Here is a 19,909-nt window from a genome sequence, read left to right as displayed (position 1 = left end):
GCGGAGTCGTCGAGGATAGAAAGAGAGACACAGAGGCAATGAGAAGAGCGAGAGAGAGAAGGAGTCGTCGAGAGAGAATGAGTCGTCGAGAGAGACGCCGACTGAATCCGTCGAGGAGAGATCGTCCTCGATGAGAGATCACGATACAGAGGCGTAATCGTAATCATCGAGGGAGAGATCAGAACAGGCGGAATAGTCGAGGAATGAGAACGACACGCGGAGTCGTCGAGAAAGAGGAACCGACGCGAACAAAGACCAACACGTGTCCCATTAGAGACGGTTCCTCTGTCCCTAATTTAAGCGACGTCGCTTGCTTAATTACGTATTTATCATTTTTTAAACCCAAAAACATTAACAACCCCTCATTAGAACCCCAGTTAATGTTGTTCTTACTCTAGCTATCGACCATATGATTTCCACTATTTGATTTGGGCCATGCACGTGTGCATGAGGTGCTTATCTTTTCGGTTATAAACATAATTCCTCTAAAAGTTTGTCAACACGTTTTTCAACTGTAGAAATTGTACCTAATATAGCATGAATTAAGAACTGAGAAGCGTTGGCAGAAAGGTAAAAGAGAAGCAGAGACTGTCATCACGTGAACTTTACATCCTAACAGCATCTCCAACCCATAAAACTATTTGTGTCAAAACAACACTATTTTAGTGTAGTTTCAACACTAAAAACAAATTCATCTTCAACCACAACACTAAACTTCACACTAAAAGCTATTTTATAATATTATATGTATTTAATTTTTTTAATTTTCGTTTTTAATAATATAATTTATTAATAAAATAAGTGAATAGTATTTTAGTGTGGTGAATAGTGTCACACCAAATTTGGTATAAAATTATAGTGTTATACTAAAATGTTGTGATTTTTAGTGTTGGGTTAGAAAAAGTTTTGGTGTAAAATTCACACTAAAATGGTGTTTTGCAGTTGGGTTGGAAATGACGTAAACAACACACTATGGCTCTAGCTAGGAATATGAATTGGGCTGACCAAACCCGGGCTAACGCAAAATCCATAAATCCTGAGTCTGGTCCGGCTTGAAAATATTTTGAACCTATATCTAAAGTTCGATCCAGTCCTAACATGACTACATGGCTTTTCGAAGTTTTCTAGCTTTTTGAAAAAATGCAAAATAAAATGAGAGAGAGGCTAGACAAGGGTTTTGAAGAACTTGCACAACCTCCAGAGGGTGATCATGCACGTAGTGTTCCAATGAGAGAGGTTGGACAAGGGTTTTGGAATTTCCCTTGTGTTTGAATGAGAGGTAGAAACTATAAGCCAGTGCTACCATAAAGTCAAGATTTTTTTTTTTTGGTTCACTAGTCAAGATATTCTTTAATATACAGGAAGAAAGCTTTTAAAGCTTGTGATGCTTGAATACAGAAAAAGCCAATAAACTGGTGCAACCATAAGTCAAAGATATTCTGCTATATACAGGAAGAAAACTATGCTTGTGTTCTTTTGGTGATCGTTTGAATATATCATCTAGCAAGCTCACATTGGGAGATAGAATTACTCTGTATATTGTAACATACATTGGTTTATCGATAAAACCAATTATCTTCTTCCTTGTTTTAAAAAAAATACCACATATTAAAATGCTCTTGAAAACAATGGAGAATCATACATGAGAGACTTAAAAGAAGATTGTTGTTAATGCAAACTGTTACAATTAAAGAAACTAAAAGGATCTAGTCGATGGAGGAGAATTTGATGAAACAGAAGTTGTTCCTCTTCCACAGCCTTTGCTCTTTTCTCATACTCAAAACTTCCATAAACATGTCATTCCATCTCGAGCTTGTTTCTGAGTTAGAAAAGGTCTTCTTGTTACAGACATCATCTGTAGGAAACCGATGTTTCAGACAAAACTTGACTCCAGAATCTTTGCAAGTAAGGTTGTTAGCCAAAGTCAGAGTCTCGCTGCAACGCTTTACAGGACAAACTGGCTTCTTCTTTTTTTCTTGGATCACAATCTCCAGTTCTTTCGTGTTCTACAAGCAAAGATTTGATTCCTTGTTTGTCAGAACCAGTAGTTTTAATGGCTACAGAACATGCTTCGCATATAGAAACCGTTATGCTCCCGTGATATGATTTAGGACAGTCGTGAGACTTCTACGATCTATGCTCCAAACAAAACACCTAACCTACCATAGTTTTTTTTACTTCTCCTTTGATTTGCTTTTTGTTTTTCTTTTATTCTTTGAAGCGTAGGAATGCAATATATAGAGCTGACTTGAAGGCTAAGCCACACTCCAGGTTGGTTTCTTCCTCTGCTTGATAATTCTTTTTCAATAAAAATTAGAGTGGGAAAGTTTCCATTTTGGGGCTATTTTCTTTTGAATTCTTAAATAGAGAAAAACTAATGTTACATTCTCCTTAATTATCTCATTTACCTAAATTAAGTGACCACCCTCACTCATCATATTAGCAAATAAACGTATCCTAAGCATCTAAGCTTACCCATGATAGCAATAAGAATTTAGCTTAATAGTTACTATAGAAGTGCAAACAGTAGTTGGACTCTCCTATGGTATGGACTGGTATATTGAGAGAAAATAAAACGATCTTTGTAAGATTCTTTCGCAATGCAAGACTTATGGGTTGTAAGGTAAACTACTTGCTATAGTTTTTTTTTTTTTTTTTTTTTTAAGCTTACTTGCTATAGTTATGCTTCAAAATTGACTGGGAAGACATTGAGACTACTGTGGGAAGAATAAACAAGAAGACAGATCATGTTTTAGCATTGGTGGCTAGTGTAAGAGCGTTTCAGAGGATATAGTTGTTCTCGTTATGAGTGATTTTAACTTTTTCTAGTTATTTTGTTTGTCTTTTCGTAAGATTCGGGTATCCAGTAATGATATAGCTGTCCCGCTAGAATATGCAGACGAGAAGTTGAAAGCACACAAAAGAAAAATACATTTATGCTACAATCTGAAAGTATTGAAGTTCTTTTATCAAAAAAAAAAAAAAGTATTGAAGTTCAGGCTATTCGTACTGATCCAGGTTTCAAATGCATAAAAATTTCACATGTAGCTAAAATTGAAATGTAACACCAATGTTACTCAGACGATTCAAACTCTCAAATATCTCACATTTTATCCCCAAAACAAAAAAAAAAAAAAAAAACTCAGTTAATGGCATCGCACCTTCGCCGGATCTCTCCCCGTCGACCAGTCTTTACACCGTAAAGACTCAACTTTTGCATCGCTTTAGCAAAGTCTTTAAAGAACCGATCTTGATCCCTAGCGTAAAGATCAACAAAAGGCCGGGTTCTCGGGTCGGAGTACAACCCGTGATCCGATTCAAGTAGCCCAAGACCCTTGGGGATATTCTGGTAATACATATTATCGAACTTGTTCGGAGTACTAATATCGTTGAAGACAGACAACGTCGGGTCTCTCGGGTAATTAGAACAAGCTTTCTTCAACGCGACAGCGAATCTCGGGTTATACCCGGTACTGTTCCGACCCACCAGGCCCACAAACTCTTTGCAATGCGAGAATCCGATCGAGTGCGCTCCACTGAGAGCGACCATCTCCTGAACGGAGAAGCCTCTGGACTCAAACTGGCGAATGGTCTTCGAGATCGGAGACGACGGGAGAGGGAGGAGGTCGGCGAGGAGAGAGGCTTTGGATATTCTCGAGTCGCGGCGGCCGAGGAAGACCGGGTAGTAAGGACCGCCGACGGTCACGAGGAGGTCGCGAGTCGCGGCGGAGATGATGTCGGAGCAGGAGACGGTGTTGGGGCAGGCGAGCTCGAGGGCGGTTTTGGCTCTGACGACGGCGTCGAAGCCGTCGCCGGGGAGGGAGAGGTTGATGGAGGAGTCGCGCTCGGCGGCGTTGAAGGCGGTGGAGGAGATGAGGATCGACGCGTCGCAGCCGTTGGGGAAACAGTCGTGGAAGAAGAGGCGGATGACGGCGGCGGCGGTGGTCGGGTTGGTGATTTGTTTGCTGGAGATTGTGTCGCGGACTATGTCGTGGAAGCGAGGGCATGATTTGGAGTAGAAGTCGGTCGTTAGGCGAGGTTCGGCGGTGGAGGCGAGGAGAGTCAAGAGGAAGAATAGGGAGAGAGATTTGAGTGGCCAATGTTCCGCCATTGATGTAGCGGAAGAGAGAGAGAGAGAGAGAGAGAGAGAGAGAGAGAGAGATGAGATTTTGGGGAGCTAGAGAGAGAGAGTGTGTGAGCTAAAGGAAGCGTTTGTGATTATAATAGAAATTAGAAAGAGGAGGAAGAAGAAGAAAGTGGGAGGGAGAGTGAAGGCCACGCGCCGATGTCCAGTTTCACGGGGTATGTATGTGTGTGCGAGTCAAAAAGATTTATAACGGGAAAACGGAGCATTCTTAACTCGTATTCAAGATTTATGCAAAAAGATTCTATATTTTACAATTTTGAAAATTTTATGTAGTTAATTTATGTGTGGGATTCTGAATTTGGAAAATATTCAAAACATATAAATAAAACATTCAAAATGTAATACTATATTATACAATAAAAATTGTGATAACATGTTAAACATCATTAAATCTGTCGGTACAAATCTGATAAATTTTCATAGCTATCAAAATTATGTACAAGATATTTGCAACATAACACATTAGTCAATAGATGTTATAATGTAATTTATATAGTTTGTATAATTTATATATATTGTTTTTTTTTGTTTAAATGTATAATCATCTGGTGATGTTTTTGTGTATCATTTATGTAGCTATTAATTATTTTTCTGAATCTAATAATTAGCATAAATTCGGGAAAAAGAGGAATTGACGGACATTAGTGTGTGTGTGTTACATAGTTCTCTCGTCCACGCGGAGAAGACAGAGAAGCAATCTAAAAAGTCTCATGTTTCATTTGATTAGTTCGGAGTTACGTGGCGATTCGGTATTTCAGAATTATTATGACTTTTTAGTTCGTAACATTGGATTAGAAAATACATATATTTTGAATTCTATCTAAATCATCGAGTACATTTGTGTTTGAAGAAAGAAGTGTCATCTTTTTGTCTGGATTGAAGTGATGTACTTTTAACTTCACACCTTAAAATAATGCTTGATATGTTTAAGAAACCATATGATTCTCTTACCAATGCCTGATGATAACGGAATGGTCTCCTTCGCCATATGCTTGATAAGCACTCAGTTTAAGAAACCTCATTTGTGCTGTTACGGCAGTCCAGATATTTATGTGATGCATCTGTTTAGTATTTGAATAATCACCGCATGAACATTTCTATGGTACTTGTGATTATCTATTTTGTGTTAATGTCGGTGCTGAATGATAAAATAAATAGGTGTCTTGGGTTGGTTATTAATTGTTATCTTCTGTTTGTAATACCCAATAGAAGAAATAACAGCAAAATACAACTGTAATGGTCCAAATTATCATAAGATATCGACAGCGAAGGAACTCCAAATATGCTTCTGCTCTCTTTTCTTCAGTATCTATACACAGCATATAAATAAATACTGTATTATTTAAGTCGAGCAAATACATATAGAAGAAATTAATAGAATATTTATCTCCACAATTTGTTTACTACGTACCGACCAACGCGTCTGTTACTTTAAGTTTCATGAGATTCAAAATTTTTATATCTATCAAAATCACAAAACATGAATCTCTGCTAGTGTTAATACATAGTTTATGGTTTGTGGCATAATTACCGTAATACCTGTTGAGATTGTACAGCTCATGTCCAACTCTTTATTATCTAATTAGCACGATATTGTCCACTTTGAACCTAATTGACAAGTTCACATAGATTTATTTTTGGTTTTCATCTCAAAAGGCCTCGTACTATTAGAATTGAACATCTTTTTATATATTAGACACTATTTGTCTAATTTTCCAATATGAGACTTTGTTTGTTATCTCACATTCTCCCTCACAAACTAAGGATCACATTCATCTCGTGTTCCACAACTGACTTCCAGAATCTTTTTAACTTGATCTCTGACACACACTTCTCATTCCTAACTCATAAGATACCATTCATCTCTCGAATGGTATATTGGTCTTTTGCAGATTTTTCGTCAACCGCTCTGATACCAATTGTTGGGATTGTACAGCCTATGTCCAACTCTTTATTATCCGATTAGTACGATATTGTCCACTTTGGATCTAATTGGCAAGCCCACATGGATTTACGTTTGGTTTCCATCCCAAAAGATCTCGTACTATTAGAGTTTGTTATCTCACGATACCTTTACCTAATACCTTTTTCTCATATAATGTAGTTTGTGGCATAATTTACTTTCTTGATGGTGATGTTATGTAATGAACTCATGATAAGATGGTGATGGTGATGTGTGATGGCGATTATAGTATGGTAGTAATATATCAAGGATGATGTGATGATGAGAAATACATGCAAAGGACTTGGTGTATAAAAAAAGACAGGTCTCCTTTACGTGACAAAGATGTCCGGTTTTATAGTGAGTTATATGATGAGTCGTGAGTAGGGAATGAATGATGAACTTCTTGAGACCAATAGATCATATGTCAGCTATTTGGCATGGCGTAAGGTGACTACATAACTAGACGCTTTCGATAACACAATTCTCTCCGATAGTTATTTTTAAGTTTTTGTCACAAAAATACCCCTTAAGAAAAAAAATAACTAAAATAGTTCATTTTTATTTTGAAATTTTAAATATTTATTTTTTGTTTTTTTTTAATTTGAAATCATATCCCCAAACCCACACCCCTTAACTCTAAAACATAAGCATAGATTAGTTAACCATAGGATAAAAATACATTTTTACTCTTTAAAAAATCTTATTTTGGTTATTTTCTATTTGAAGACTATTTTGTGACAAAAACTTAAAAAATGCTATCTTAACTAATTTTTCCAAGGTGTTGAATGTGCATTTGTTGAATGTGCATGATCTTATTTATTAAGCTGTTTGAATCTTTGTAAGATCTTTACATTGGAAATTTGAAAGAGTAACACATTGGAATCAGTTACCATTGGAGACGTTATTAACTATCGAGGTCTTGTCGGATGATTGTAGAATCCTAAATTTTGCATGTAGTTTACTCTAGAAGACGAGTTATTCAAAGAAAACTGGAAATGTAATATGATAGCTAGACACAGTTGTGATTTTTTGTCGAAGCATGTAATTTAGCGGACCCACAATGTGTACACTGTCATTGGCTTGGCCGTGCAAATCCATAAAAAGAGACGACTACAAACCAGAAACTTTCTTAGACCATGATTAATCCAGAATTCTTAAAGTGGGGTTCGTACCGAAAGTTAAGAACCTCACTCTAAGAATCTTGGATTAATCATGCTCTTAGACCATCTCCAGTGGAGTTCTTCCCATCCCATCGGATTTTTAATATATGTATTATATATATATATATATATGTATTATATATGTATAAATAATTGTGAGATCCATAATTATTGTGGAATCTCGTAAATAAGAATTTTTAAAGATTATTAAAATCTTCTTTTAAGAACCATTATCTACAGGGTTACACAAAAATCGTGGACTCCACAATTACTTATACATATATCTATCTATATATATAAAAATATGTTTGCTTCACTCATGTGCGTCCACGTCAGCGTCAGGTAAGAAAGTCGTTTAACCTATTATTGACATGTGTCTTATGCATCAAAACTCACAGTTTCATTAAACGAAAATAAAGATAATTTGTGGGCTTCTGTTAATCGAAATTATAGCCCACAGCTTTAGAAACCCTTTAGTCTCTTAGAGCATGAATAACCCTAGAAATCCATTAGGTTTCTTAAAGACTATTTAAGTATTAAATTTTAGTTAAAAACTTTAGTTAAGAATCACCTAATTTTCTTGCTTCAATGGAAGTTTTTTAATGAAGAGTTCTTAAAAAAATTAAAAAAAATTAAAAAGATGAATTGTAATCAAGTTTCAGGCAATGTACACACAAGAAGAGACAGAGAAAGATCATAGATGAGAGTTTTGTGACATTATAGTGTGTCGAAATTGTAAAAGAAAGGAACTCAATCCTTTAGAATCTGTGAACCAATGAACTGAAATTAACTTTATAGTGTATGGTAACCCTGCTGCAACAAACTTGATAAGACTACAACAACAACATGAAAGTTATGTAGCTGCCGATAAAGCAAAGGGGTTTTAAACTTACTTCCTGGAAAGCCTTGGACTAACTGTTACAAGAAGCAGAGCCCATGCTGTTGGCAACATGGGGCGCAGAAGCAGGGGCAGCAGCCTCAGAAACAACGGTTTCATGCTTAATGGTTCTTGGTCCCATCACAGCATATCCACAACCCTGTGTCCAATTGCGTTTCCAGCACCCCCAAGTCATACCTATAGTTCCAAAATAAACAAACATATCATCACCAAACCATACCACAAAACTATCAAGGAAAAATAAAAATCAGCACACATACCATCAGCTATGGTAGAGCCAATACCACTGCGTTGAGGATGAGCTGTCTCTGCATGATTCAGTGAAACACAAAACAAAGAAAAAAAACCCTAATAATTACATATCAATGAAAAATTAACACGATGGATTATTAAAGGAATCAGAAAATGAAATTCACCAGTTTGAAGAGGCGGGGTACGTGCTGGTGCAGGGCGAATCAGCCGAGCTTAACGCTCGATTTCACCAAACCTACCATCTTTGGATCCATGAGCACATATGCTTACCGGAAAGCTAGAAAAAGAGGCGGCGATATGGCAACAACACGTGGAGGCCGAAGGAGCCGTTGATGACTTGAGGGAAGGGAAGCAAGCAACTGGTGAGAGACATAGTAGCTCGTCGGTTTGGATCCTTTCAGCAGACGAAGATCACGAGAAGCGGTGAGAAAGCAAAAAAAAAAGATTAAATGGGATGGTGGTTGAAAAACCACTCTCAGGATTGATCATTAATTAAGGATCGGTAACAAAGTTTTTATTTATTTATGATTTAATTATATCAGTCATTTAGTTTAAAAACCCCCTTAAGAATTGCCGATAATCATGGTTTTATCTCCTTCACGTCGCCATCAGGGTTTCTGTTCTTCTTCCAAATCTGAGACCGATGTAAAACTTATTTACAATATAATGGCTAATTCATCAATCCTTCTTACTGATTTGAAAGACAGGCGATGTTCCTCCAGCGTTGATGTGCGACTGCTCGGATTCTTGGAAGCAAGAAACGTCAAACTCGGTGGTGAGCTGAAGGCATTGAGATGCTTCTCCTCATGATTCTAAGGTTATTATGTTCTTTAAACTCATGATAATTGTAGGATTAAACTATTTCTGGCTTTAAAACTCATGATTATCAGAGCTTTGCATTTGTATATTCATTGAATCACTTATGAATGCGAAATTTAGAACCCGTCTGTTGATTATGATTTCCTCTTCACCTCATGATTATCAGAATTTTGTATTTTATATTCGTTGAATCACTTTTGACTGCGAAATTTAGAACCCGTCGGTTGATTAAGATTTCTTCTTCCCCTCATGATTATCAGACTTTTGTATTCATATCTTCATTGAACCTCTTTTGAATAATAAATTTAGAACCTGTGAGTTGATTATGGATTCTTCTTCATTTCTGTTTCTCAATGCATCAGGGACACATAGCTGTTTCGACAAGGAGACTTATGCAGGGAAAAGTTACTTTTACAAGTAAGTATCTTGGTGATTATTAAATGATTAATTACATATGAATATGTTATATTACGTGTCCAGTACTCAATCTGCCTGGATATTTTTTTATCCATGTAGGCTGGTCTCCAAAGACACTGAGAATACATCAGCAGCTTCACTTCTTAGAGGCTATGCAAAGGTTGAACCTTTGACCATGGCTGATCTCAATGAGTTTATCATCACAGCTATCCCTAAGGGTTTAAACGCTTCGTCTAGGCTCTTTTCAATGTTCTTGGAGATGAGTCCAGGAACGTTCTTGAGGAGATGGAAGGTGAGTCCCACTTCTCTCAAGTGTCCATCTATGGCACCGTCCGAGTCTGGGAGGTTGGTTTGCGCGGCAGACACCTTCTCGAAGATGGGCTTCAGCGGAGATGTCAGCGTTCGAACCAACAATGAGTGCGGCTGCACTGTCACTGAAGAATGCCTGTCCCACGAGTGAGTCAAGGTGAGTGTCAGAAGGGCCACAGAAGGTGACGCCTGTGATCTCGGAGCAGACCAAGAGGACACGTGCGCCACGGTTGTTCTCAGCGAGGTCCTTTGCGAGACGGAGGACAGGGCCGCCGGCGAAGCAACCTTGCTGGTACATCATGGGACGCTTGACGGAAGGGCGAAGACCAAGGAGCTTGGTGAGCTGGTAGTCAGCACCAGGCATGTCAACTCCTGAGGTGGTGCAGAAGACTACGTGTGTGATCTTGGACTTAGGCTGACCCACTCCTTGATAGCCTTCACTTATGCCTCCTTACCTAGCTTGGGGACTTCAACGACCACGAGGTCTTGCCTAGCGTCGAGAGAAGGAGCCATGTAGGCACACATGTTAGGGTTCTCTTTCAAGAACTCTTCGGTAAGGTGCATGTGGCGTTTCCTTATCGTCGACTTATCGCCTCTTAGAGTCATAATCAAGTTAACTATGTGAATATACTGACCCTAGCTTTGAAATTTGTTAGTCATGCATTTTTTAACTTTGTATGTGATGCTAATATTCAAAGAATGTTGGAGTTTGACTTTCGTCTGAGGTCAACGGCATCGAGATGGACAAAGGGTGGTGTTAAGTTTCTTGCTCCAAGTGCCAAGAAACATCAGCGGACTGTCTCATCCTTTACCTGCGTGCACTGCAACAATACTAATGTTGTCGGTGTCCTCGGTATGTATCACTCAATAACATTATATTATCAATCATTTGCACTGAAAGTTCACACACGTAGATATACCCCTGATTTACATGCATGTTTACTGACTGATATCGTGTGGAGATGACTATTGCTAATGATACTGCTGAAGGTCTATTTGATGGTTTTGATTGGGAAATGACAAACTTACATAACATTAGTGCCTATGAGGCTGGTCATCTGTTGGTACGTTAGGCTAGAGAGTGCATGAACCCACATGAGACTCAGCCCCACCCCCCATTTATTGCAGACATCAGGGAGAACCGACTACAAGAGAAGCTCCAAGTGGTGCCAACAGTAAGAAGCCTCCAGCTGGAGCAGCTTCCAAAATGGCCAAGAAAGCATGGATGGCATAGGTTAAGATAATAAGAGCTCTCGATGCAGTATTTCCTCTTTGAATAAAGCTAACGCACCAATGTTCGGTTCAGACAATCTGTATAAAATTTAAGTTTTTTTTTAGAACAAAATTTGTCTAAGTTTAAATTAGTCGATATATTACTCATATCATTTAATTTACTCAAGATTAGTTTTTTTTTTGTCTTCGATCCATTGCTTAGGATTAGTTTCAGTACGCAATACTCAAATTCTATTTCAAATAAAAAGGGTCATTTATCAAATATCATAATACTATCTAATTATGTGTCCTATCGATTTTTTTTTTAATATTTCTCTAATTTAAACTATTTTTCATGTCATGTAATCACTAAGGTTCAACATATATATATATATGCAACACTCAAATTCAACTTTTAGAAAGAGTGTCAACTATAAAATAACATAATAGTAGATAAATACATGTCTAGATGAACTTAAGCAATCTCTATAAGTTTAAATTAATTAGAAAATAGCCATATGCAACCAGTAGAAGATGGAGAACCAATGGCTAGGCAAAACAAAATAAACTCTTTTGATTCTTATATAGTTTAAACAAACACTTTAAGATATGAATTGTGTATATAATTTGTGACGCAACAAGTAAATAAAACTCTTAGTGTGATACATTATGGTAGTGTGATCCATAAATAATCGATAACTAATAAAAAATTTAGAAAACATACAAAAGGTGCCACGTACATGATGCTCATATACAGGAAAATACAAATATACATACAGAACGAAGGCCTAATGTAGCTTATGACAAAATCCATCATACAAAATATGTCAGGCGGACTTATCCTGAGTTGTCATGAACAAGATTAACATGAAAGCTCTGTAAAATGAAACAAGAAATCAAACCCAAATACCACTCCTTACGAGTCCAAAACAAAATAAACTCCAAGTGACCCCCAAATATGAGCTAAACATTTGTAAAAACAACAAACATCAAGACACTTCTAATCCAACCACCAGGAGAAGCAAAAATAAAACATACCAATATACCACCTATATTCTTTCTTCCAATCAAAGAATCCACCCCAAACATAATTATATACAAAAAACATTAACATACAATATCACCCCCATTAGTAGTCATAACACACAAACAACAATCACCCAAACCAAAACAACAAGATAGCCATTCCCGCGTGTAGCACGGACCGGCCCTAGTAATATATATATACATATATATAAGACATATATTAAGATCCCAAAGGGAAGAACCCCGTTAGAGGTGCTCTTGTAGCAATAATTTTTCCATGGTCCAAATATCTTCTTTTTTTGGCCAAATATCTAAATTTATGTTAGCCGGTTTTTACTATTTTCTTACAGTGTATAACGTGGTTTATAATTCCAACCATTTGCTGATTCTATCATTACGTTCTGTAAAAGTTGGATTGACAAGTCTTGGAGCAGGAGTTTTGCCTGATCAGTTCACACATATATAATATTTGTGAATCTATACTATCATCTACAAATTTTTTTTGAACAACCAAACAAAAAAGCAGATTATTCATCGATTATAATTGACTAAAAGCAGATTTAAACAAAATTACTTTAATATAGATGTGACGTCAAACGTTTAGTCATAAAAAGATGCATGAAACAGACATAAGTGGATCGAGGGCACTTAGACCATCTCCACTTAGGTCGACCACCATGGTAGCAAACAGACACTTTGTCTGTACATTTATGTGATTATAAAAACGCGGATCATATTCTGCATCGGTTACAATACTACACACCCCAGTTATGGAAATACAGCAGATAAAAAGTCATTTTATGAACCTAATTAAATCCTTTAGTATGATCTCTACGCACCTAGCTAAAAGATATTTGTATTGCTTGGTTGAAAAACGTGGGAGTATAGCAAATCTATTGAATAGTTGACCACTATACAATAATACAAACAAAGTTTAGTTTAGTAAATAAGCTTGCAAACTTAAAACCCGTTTCTTGCATGTTTAACTAGTCGGTTTAGACAATCTCCAATGGTTTACTCTATTTTTTCCTCTAAAATAGAGTAATTATAAAATAGAATTGGATGTTGCTCTAATAGTACTCTATTTTAGAGTGAAAAATAGAATGATAAACAAAAAATAAAAATATTACTATATATATAGAGTAAAAAATAGGTTTACACTATTATAGAGTAGAAAATAGAGTACTATTGAAGCATTTTTACTCTAAACTTTATTTTAGAAGAGAAAATAAAGTGGGATTAGAGATGCTCTTTTCGAGGGAACTCTGTAGCATCATCATTATAATAAGGACACAGTCACTTTCTTGCTAAGAATAGAGGAATTACAAAGAACACTCAACTTGAATCTCAACAAGAAACAATCCCAAGCCACAAGAGGCACCAATCATCTAATCTTTCTCAATTACAATCATCTCTATTTATACTATTTTCATTCTAGTATGTACAACCACTTATTCTTCTTCTTACTTTTCAGGTGACACCTCATTAGTTCTCACGTAACATGTCATTAGCTTCTATGATCATATTACATTAAGAATATCAAACCAAATCATGGTCAGGTAAAGTAAGCTCGTATGGCTTCTCAGTCTGATCATTAGCAGAATCTAAACCACTCTTTATACATAACATCCAAGATTTACAATTTAACTGTTAGGCCAAGATCAGATGGTAAATTAATCGTTTCATTCATTTATATGAAACAGGACATTATAAGTTTTTGAAAAATCTATACTATATTAAAAGGGATGAGAGGCCTTCCACATCAGATTGGAAATTAAGACCAATCAGAAATGAGCTTCCTGACATGTCACTGACAAGTCACCTTTTTCTCTTAGCCGAGTAAATTAATCAATGAAAATTTGTTCTTCTCCGGTAACTTTCTTTTGGCCTGCAAAACCTAAGTACACCAGTTACAATATCTATTTCTTTTCCACCTCCCTTTATATCCATCTATTATTGTTCAATTAAAGTGAGTAATCACAGAATTACATTTACCTCTTCACTTTCCTCCCTCTCTCTTTTTTTCTATTTAAACGATTCTGATTTTGTGAAGTACGGTCAACATTTGATTTCTTAAGAAATTACCAAAGATTGGATGAGATCTGCGCTGGAGCAATGTTCGTTAGATGCAGGCCAACGCCCCCGCTGATGTTTCAGAAACATCTCTTTCTTCCCTTATTGACGACAAGTTTCTAAGAAGCTTATCTGACGTTAGAGATGTGGATGAAGCTCTCAAGATAGTTACTATCGATTCGGATCCAACTGCTGCGGTTTATCAATTATCATGAAGATCAAACATTATTGATTCACTGGTGGTGGATGCATACCTTGAGATTGATTACGATTATGATGAGATTGATGAAGAAGATGAAGAAGGCGAGGGCTAAGGAAGAAGATAAGGGAAGAAGAGCAGAAAAGGTACTGTGTGGTTTATATTCCAAACTAAAACCTTGGAATCTAACATTGGTGGTTAATTCTTTTTTTTTGTTGCAGTCATCAGCTGTGCACAAGGTTTAACAAACACTTAGTTGAGACTTGAAACCGTAGGATCTCTTTCGTGTTGATCAAATGATCATGCAAGGTCTGTTGCTAAGCCGAGCTTTTTGCGCATAAATGGCGTTGGAAAAGAAATAACCAACCCCTAACACATATAATCGACTCCACTATCGTTATAAAACCCCTTACGTATTATACTCCAAAACCAGACATCCTCCATCGTCGTTAACTCTCTGGCTTAGCCGTTTAGGAAATCAAAACATATTCTATAAAAAAAATTCCTTTAGCTGATTACTGTCTTAATGATTTCAGCTTCTGTCTCTTCTCATCAATACGGTACGGACTCTATTGGTTAGTTCCTACCGCTAATGCTTCTGCAAGTCTCAGTGATTTGGCTTCCAAGTTCCAATACATTTTTCAAATCAGAGACACCATTCGTAAGTCTACACCTAAACCCCAAAAAAGTTTTCACTTTCAAATTTTTATCTCTTTATGATCTTTTGTTTTTTTTTTTTGTTTGGTTATATGGGGTTAAAAGGATAAGTACAAGAAATATTCGGTGATGTACGATAATACTCATGGGGAGAAAATTCAGTGAATACAAAACAAAGAAATGCTGCTCAAGTGTTGGGCATGCAATGGCACTTCTCAGCTGCTGGATTGGGTTGAAAACGTGTTTCTGTAATTAACCTTTGGCTAAAAATTGAATCTGAATCGGCCCCAAATTAGAGAAGACGAATGGTTTTTTTTTTACTGAGCTACATTTGTGGTAATTCGTATTCATATGATTCAACCAGCGCTTTAAACAACAATTTGGTTTGTGATATAAAGCTTTGCGTCTCCAAATGACGAAAGAGGTTATGTTTTGACAAGGGTTTAAAAGAAAATTCCAGACTTGCAGCTCAAGGTTCACGTGAAGAAGGTAATTTTCTAGGGTTTGCTTTTTTTTTTAATCTAAAAGATATGGATTGCAAAATTTGAATTGCATTAGTGTCGTATGATAAATTGTCTTTTTATATGTAATAGGTTTGGGTCAATGCTTCTGTTAAATTTTCTTTAAAGTGTGTCAATTTTGACTCATGCGAGTGAAATGCAAAAGAAAATCCAGAATTGCCAGGGATTACTCAAATATTTACGACACCTAGTATGCAGTTTTTGTTCGGACCCTCTCTAATAAACAATTTGTCGTTTATATACCAAAATTTCAAATATTTCTTCTGAAGTTAGCTTGGTATAAGTATCCGACACAAAAGCTTCAGCTTCACCAACCATGTATTCAGCCAACAAAAAAAGTTGGTTTCAAAGCAATGTAGTTAAATAATGAAATAAGGAGCTAGACTATAACGTTCATGCCGATAGACGGACTTCCATTTTTGCATTTGCTCAAGAAAATATCCAATCATTTTTTATCTTTTGATACAAAAGATGTCCAATCATAAACATAAGAAACCACCAGTTTGTATGACTCTCTACATGTTCGGCTATATCTTCTTATTAGTGTGTAACATTCACTTGGGACTAAGAATAAAACACAGTAATTAGAGAATTATGCTGAAGTTCGTATACACTCACTTATGTTTTGTAAATTTTCTTTTACTGCAAGTATAAACTACAACTGAAGATTATATCAGTTTTTTTGCCAAACTTATGGTTCGTTCCCTTCCTACACAACGATTATCAATCATTTCATATGTTTATGCTAAATTTTATAAGAAAGTTATAGAACCATATAATCCACGCGTAGCGCGGACACGAACCTAGTTAAGTATAAAACCCACATTTAAAGGGAAAAGAATCAAAAATCAAACAAAAATAAGCGAATATAAACCGGTTTATCCTCTTGTTGTGTGTGTGTCTAGTTGATCTGTTCTCCGATCAAATCCAACCCTACAACTAAGAAAGACAGCCCCTGAAACAACAAGAAGTAGAAGTGAAGACCGTGCGCTGATAGAAAGCTCCTTGCAGCTGCGGTTAGAAGCAAGAACGCAAGCCCTAGCTCTTTCTTGAACACCATGTTCCTCTTCTTCATCTTGCTATTCGACCTCATCAGCCCTCCAATGCTCTTCTTCTCGGTTTCTTGTTCCGCATGTTTCATCTCTTGCTCCTTGAGTTTGCTTAAAAGCTCCAAACCGGACTCAGAGTTTCTCCTATGCAACTTCTCTTCCTTTTCAGAAAACGCTAACAAGTCTGATTCAGATGATCTACCAGTCTTTTTGGTCACAACCCACTCGTAAGCCGATCCAAGCTGGAACAACCCAGAGATCATGGCGTTGAACTTGGTTATAGACATTGTGTTTTCGAAAAGGAGGTAAGGGATTAAGAAAGGGAAAGATTTAGGTGAGGGAAGAATGTTGAGAAGTGAAATGAAAATAGGAACGTAGCAGATGATCCACAAAGGAAGCTCGGCTTCAGGTATGAACATTGTTAATGGAAGTATGATGCAGAAGAGTGTGAATGAGTAAAATGGTAGAATAAGCTTCCTTAGAAGAAAGAAGAGGAAGATCAAATTCGCCTTCTTCCCTATTGATATCTGCAAAATCAAAATTGAAAATCGAAAAAAACTATTTAGTCTTATTCATGTTATGGATCTTCACTAGACAGCTGATTTTGAGAACATTTTTTTTTAAATATCAAGAGGTTCTAGACCGAAATCCTAATCTCGAAAACCAAAACCACAATATTTAACTATTTAATATTAGTTTCGTCCTAACCGTCACTCTGCGACCTCTAGGCTTTGCTTGTCGTGCTTTTCCACTTGAGAACATTTAACTTATATATGTGTTATAGAAATTGAGTTTTAGTATTATTTACCTTTGATTTGATGATTGAAGGAAGGCATAACCGGAAAAGTTGCATAGGACCGGAATGCCAACGATGTTGCTGCTTCTTGTAAGCTTCATAAGACTCAGGCAACTCACAAGTGACTTCAACATCATTGAGGTAAATGAACTTCCAACCATTGAGATGTGCTCTGACCGCGATATCCATGTCTTCTACTGTCGTTCTCTCGAGCCACCCGCCAGATTCTTCCAATGCCTTGATCCTCCAGACTCCTGCGGTTCCATTGAAACCAAAGAAGTTGAGAAACACTCCGTTCACTTGCTGTTCTACTTCGAAGTGGAAACATAAGTTTATGTTTTGTAGCCTCGTTAGGAGATTCTCGTCTTTGTTCACAAAGGACCACCTTGCTTGGACTAATCCTAGCTCTGGATTACGCTGTAACAAAACAACACAATGTTTAATTTGATTGTTTCATATGCAAAACGTTAACTTTGATTAGTCCAAGCATGATGACATGTAAAAATGTAAAAACACAAAGGAAACACTAACTAATGAATCCACCAAATAAAACAAAATCAATATTAGGATTCAACAAGTTTTAATCTGAAGGCTTGTGCTGTGATAATCAACCAACGACGTTGTTGATTTTTGTCGGTTATTTGAACATGACCCACTGATAAAGATAGAATAAAACAACAAGACAACTGTTGTGTCGGTGATCAGTATAACTGGAAGATAAGTTTCCTATTTTCACTGAAAACATCATCGTAACTTACAAAACTTCAAGAAAGTGTTTACATAGATTGTGTGTGATTGATTACCTTGAAATGAGGAATAGTCTTCTTGAGAAAATCAGGGTTTGGTGTAAAATCTGCGTCGAAAATGGCAACGAACTCGTAATCTTTAACGTAATCACAGGTCATTGCTGACTTTAGATTCCCAGCTTTGTAACCAGTTCTGATCAGTCTATGCCTGTAGATTATGTTCACGCCTTTCTCGGCCCAAACCGATACTTCTTCCTCGATCAAAAGCTGTAAATTTGGATCATCCGAGTCGTCAAGAACTTGAATCAAGATCCTATCCTTTGGCCAGTCAAGCTGTGATGCTGCTCCAATAGATTGTTCATACACCTAGCATAAACATAACATAACAATTACAGAACAGAACACAAAACAGAGGAAAACAGAGGAAAACAGAGGAAAACAGTGGAAAACAGAGTAAAAAACAGAGGAAAGAACAGAGTATGTTTACAGCTTACCTCTTGTTCATTGCACATTGGGATCTGAATGAGAACCATTGGGAATTTGGATGCGTCTTCCAAGTCGAGTTCATCGTCTTTGAGCTTAGGTTCGATCTTTTTGAACTTGATCCAGAAGCAGCCAAGACAGAGGACTAACCGATCAAGAGACTGGATCAAGAAGAGGACAGTGCAGAACTTGGAGAGAGTGATGACAATGGGAGCGATGTAATCAGATCGAAACGAGAGCCAAGACATGTAAGACCACTCCACAAGCCCACGAACCTCCCAAGACGGTCGGTTCATGAGATCAAGATTCCATTTCTTGTAATGCGCGACGATTTCAATGGACAAGGCAACTATGGAGATAACAAGACAGGCTTTGATGAATCTGTACATTTGTTTTCCTCTGCTTTTGGGGTCTTCTTCTTCGTTTATGTGTTTTGAGGAGAAAGCGATTCGCTTTCTGACTGAAGAGAAGAGCCATGAGAGAACAGAGACGACTTTGTGAGCTTTGAGGAGGATGAACCATGAGAATTGTTTTGGGCTGATGGATTTTCGTTTGTTGTCAGGGAGTGAGGATTGATCTGAGCCGTTGATCTCTAGTATAGAGAAGTTATCTGGCTTCTCCATTGTAACTGCCACTGAGTTTGGAGCCATGAGTGAAGCCTTAAGAGGAGAAAAGAAGAGCAGGAGAAATTGATGATGTTTGGTACTAAGAAATGTTTGTCATTATAAAGATGAAACAGACAAGTAGAAACACTGTTTCATTATATTTCCAATGAAAACTGGATCGTTTGTTTTTACAGACAAGACTGCGTTCAGATCAGAATCTTAGATACGCTTGCGCAGCTGTGTAACTGAAACTTGTGATTTGAGAGCGACAGAGACGAGGAACATGTGATGAAGTGAACAACTAGTAATAAAGAAGAGAGAAGAAGAACAAGAGAGTCCTCCTTTCTTTGAATTTTCTCTCTTTTTTTTTTAATACTAGAAAAGTTTGATTTTTTTTGTTGTTGAGTGAAGGTATTTTCTTTGTCTGAAAAGTCGATTTTTTTTTTTGAATTAAAATGTTAAATTTAAATTCAAAAAGAAAGACCTTTTACATCTTTTGTATCAAAAAGTCGATTTCTTATAACAGGATTATTTTTTTTAGAAGATCTTATTTATTATTATCTCCCGCGTTCATAACTAAAGATGCAATTAACAA

General features: G+C 36.8%; 2 protein-coding genes, 1 long non-coding RNA gene and 1 pseudogene across 3 annotated transcripts; all 4 read right to left on the bottom strand.

The window, feature by feature from the left end:
- Positions 1-1,501: 1,501 nt before the first annotated feature.
- On the bottom strand, positions 1,502-4,428 carry LOC106382151 (peroxidase 31). Its single transcript, XM_048746985.1, has 2 exons — positions 4,194-4,428; positions 1,502-4,149 (listed from the first exon to the last, which is right to left on the bottom strand). The coding sequence occupies exon 2, from the start codon at positions 4,109-4,111 to the stop codon at positions 3,143-3,145; it is 969 nt and encodes a 322-aa protein (XP_048602942.1). The 5' UTR covers positions 4,112-4,149; positions 4,194-4,428; the 3' UTR covers positions 1,502-3,142.
- A 3,588-nt stretch (positions 4,429-8,016) lies between these two features.
- Positions 8,017-8,825, bottom strand: LOC125581474. The gene is made up of 3 exons (XR_007319090.1): positions 8,567-8,825; positions 8,411-8,458; positions 8,017-8,327 (listed from the first exon to the last, which is right to left on the bottom strand). It is a non-coding gene; the product is annotated as an uncharacterized LOC125581474 (long non-coding RNA).
- A 948-nt stretch (positions 8,826-9,773) lies between these two features.
- Positions 9,774-10,650, bottom strand: LOC106382150 (annotated as a pseudogene).
- A 5,705-nt stretch (positions 10,651-16,355) lies between these two features.
- Positions 16,356-19,706, bottom strand: LOC106382149 (xyloglucan glycosyltransferase 4-like). The gene is made up of 4 exons (XM_013822113.3): positions 18,721-19,706; positions 18,284-18,592; positions 17,493-17,897; positions 16,356-17,211 (listed from the first exon to the last, which is right to left on the bottom strand). The coding sequence occupies exons 1-4, from the start codon at positions 19,357-19,359 to the stop codon at positions 16,537-16,539; spliced, it is 2,028 nt and encodes a 675-aa protein (XP_013677567.2). The 5' UTR covers positions 19,360-19,706; the 3' UTR covers positions 16,356-16,536.
- Positions 19,707-19,909: the final 203 nt, after the last annotated feature.

The sequence above is a fragment of the Brassica napus genome, chromosome C2 (assembly GCF_020379485.1).
Source record: "Brassica napus cultivar Da-Ae chromosome C2, Da-Ae, whole genome shotgun sequence".
Taxonomy (NCBI): domain Eukaryota; kingdom Viridiplantae; phylum Streptophyta; class Magnoliopsida; order Brassicales; family Brassicaceae; genus Brassica; species Brassica napus.
The sequence above is the reverse complement of the archived record's forward strand: the minus strand, read 5'-3'. Positions and strand labels throughout refer to the sequence as shown.

Coding starts and splice junctions, on each gene's coding strand:
- LOC106382151 (XM_048746985.1), bottom strand. CDS start 4,111: ATGGCGGAACATTGGCCACTCAAATCTCTCTCCCTATTCTTCCTCTTG.
- LOC106382149 (XM_013822113.3), bottom strand. CDS start 19,359: ATGGCTCCAAACTCAGTGGCAGTTACAATGGAGAAGCCAGATAACTTC. Junction 17,898..18,283: donor AGACTATTCCTCATTTCAAG/GTAATCAATCAC, acceptor GTTTTGTTACAG/CGTAATCCAGAGCTAGGATT. Junction 17,212..17,492: donor CTTCAATCATCAAATCAAAG/GTAAATAATACT, acceptor TTGATTTTGCAG/ATATCAATAGGGAAGAAGGC.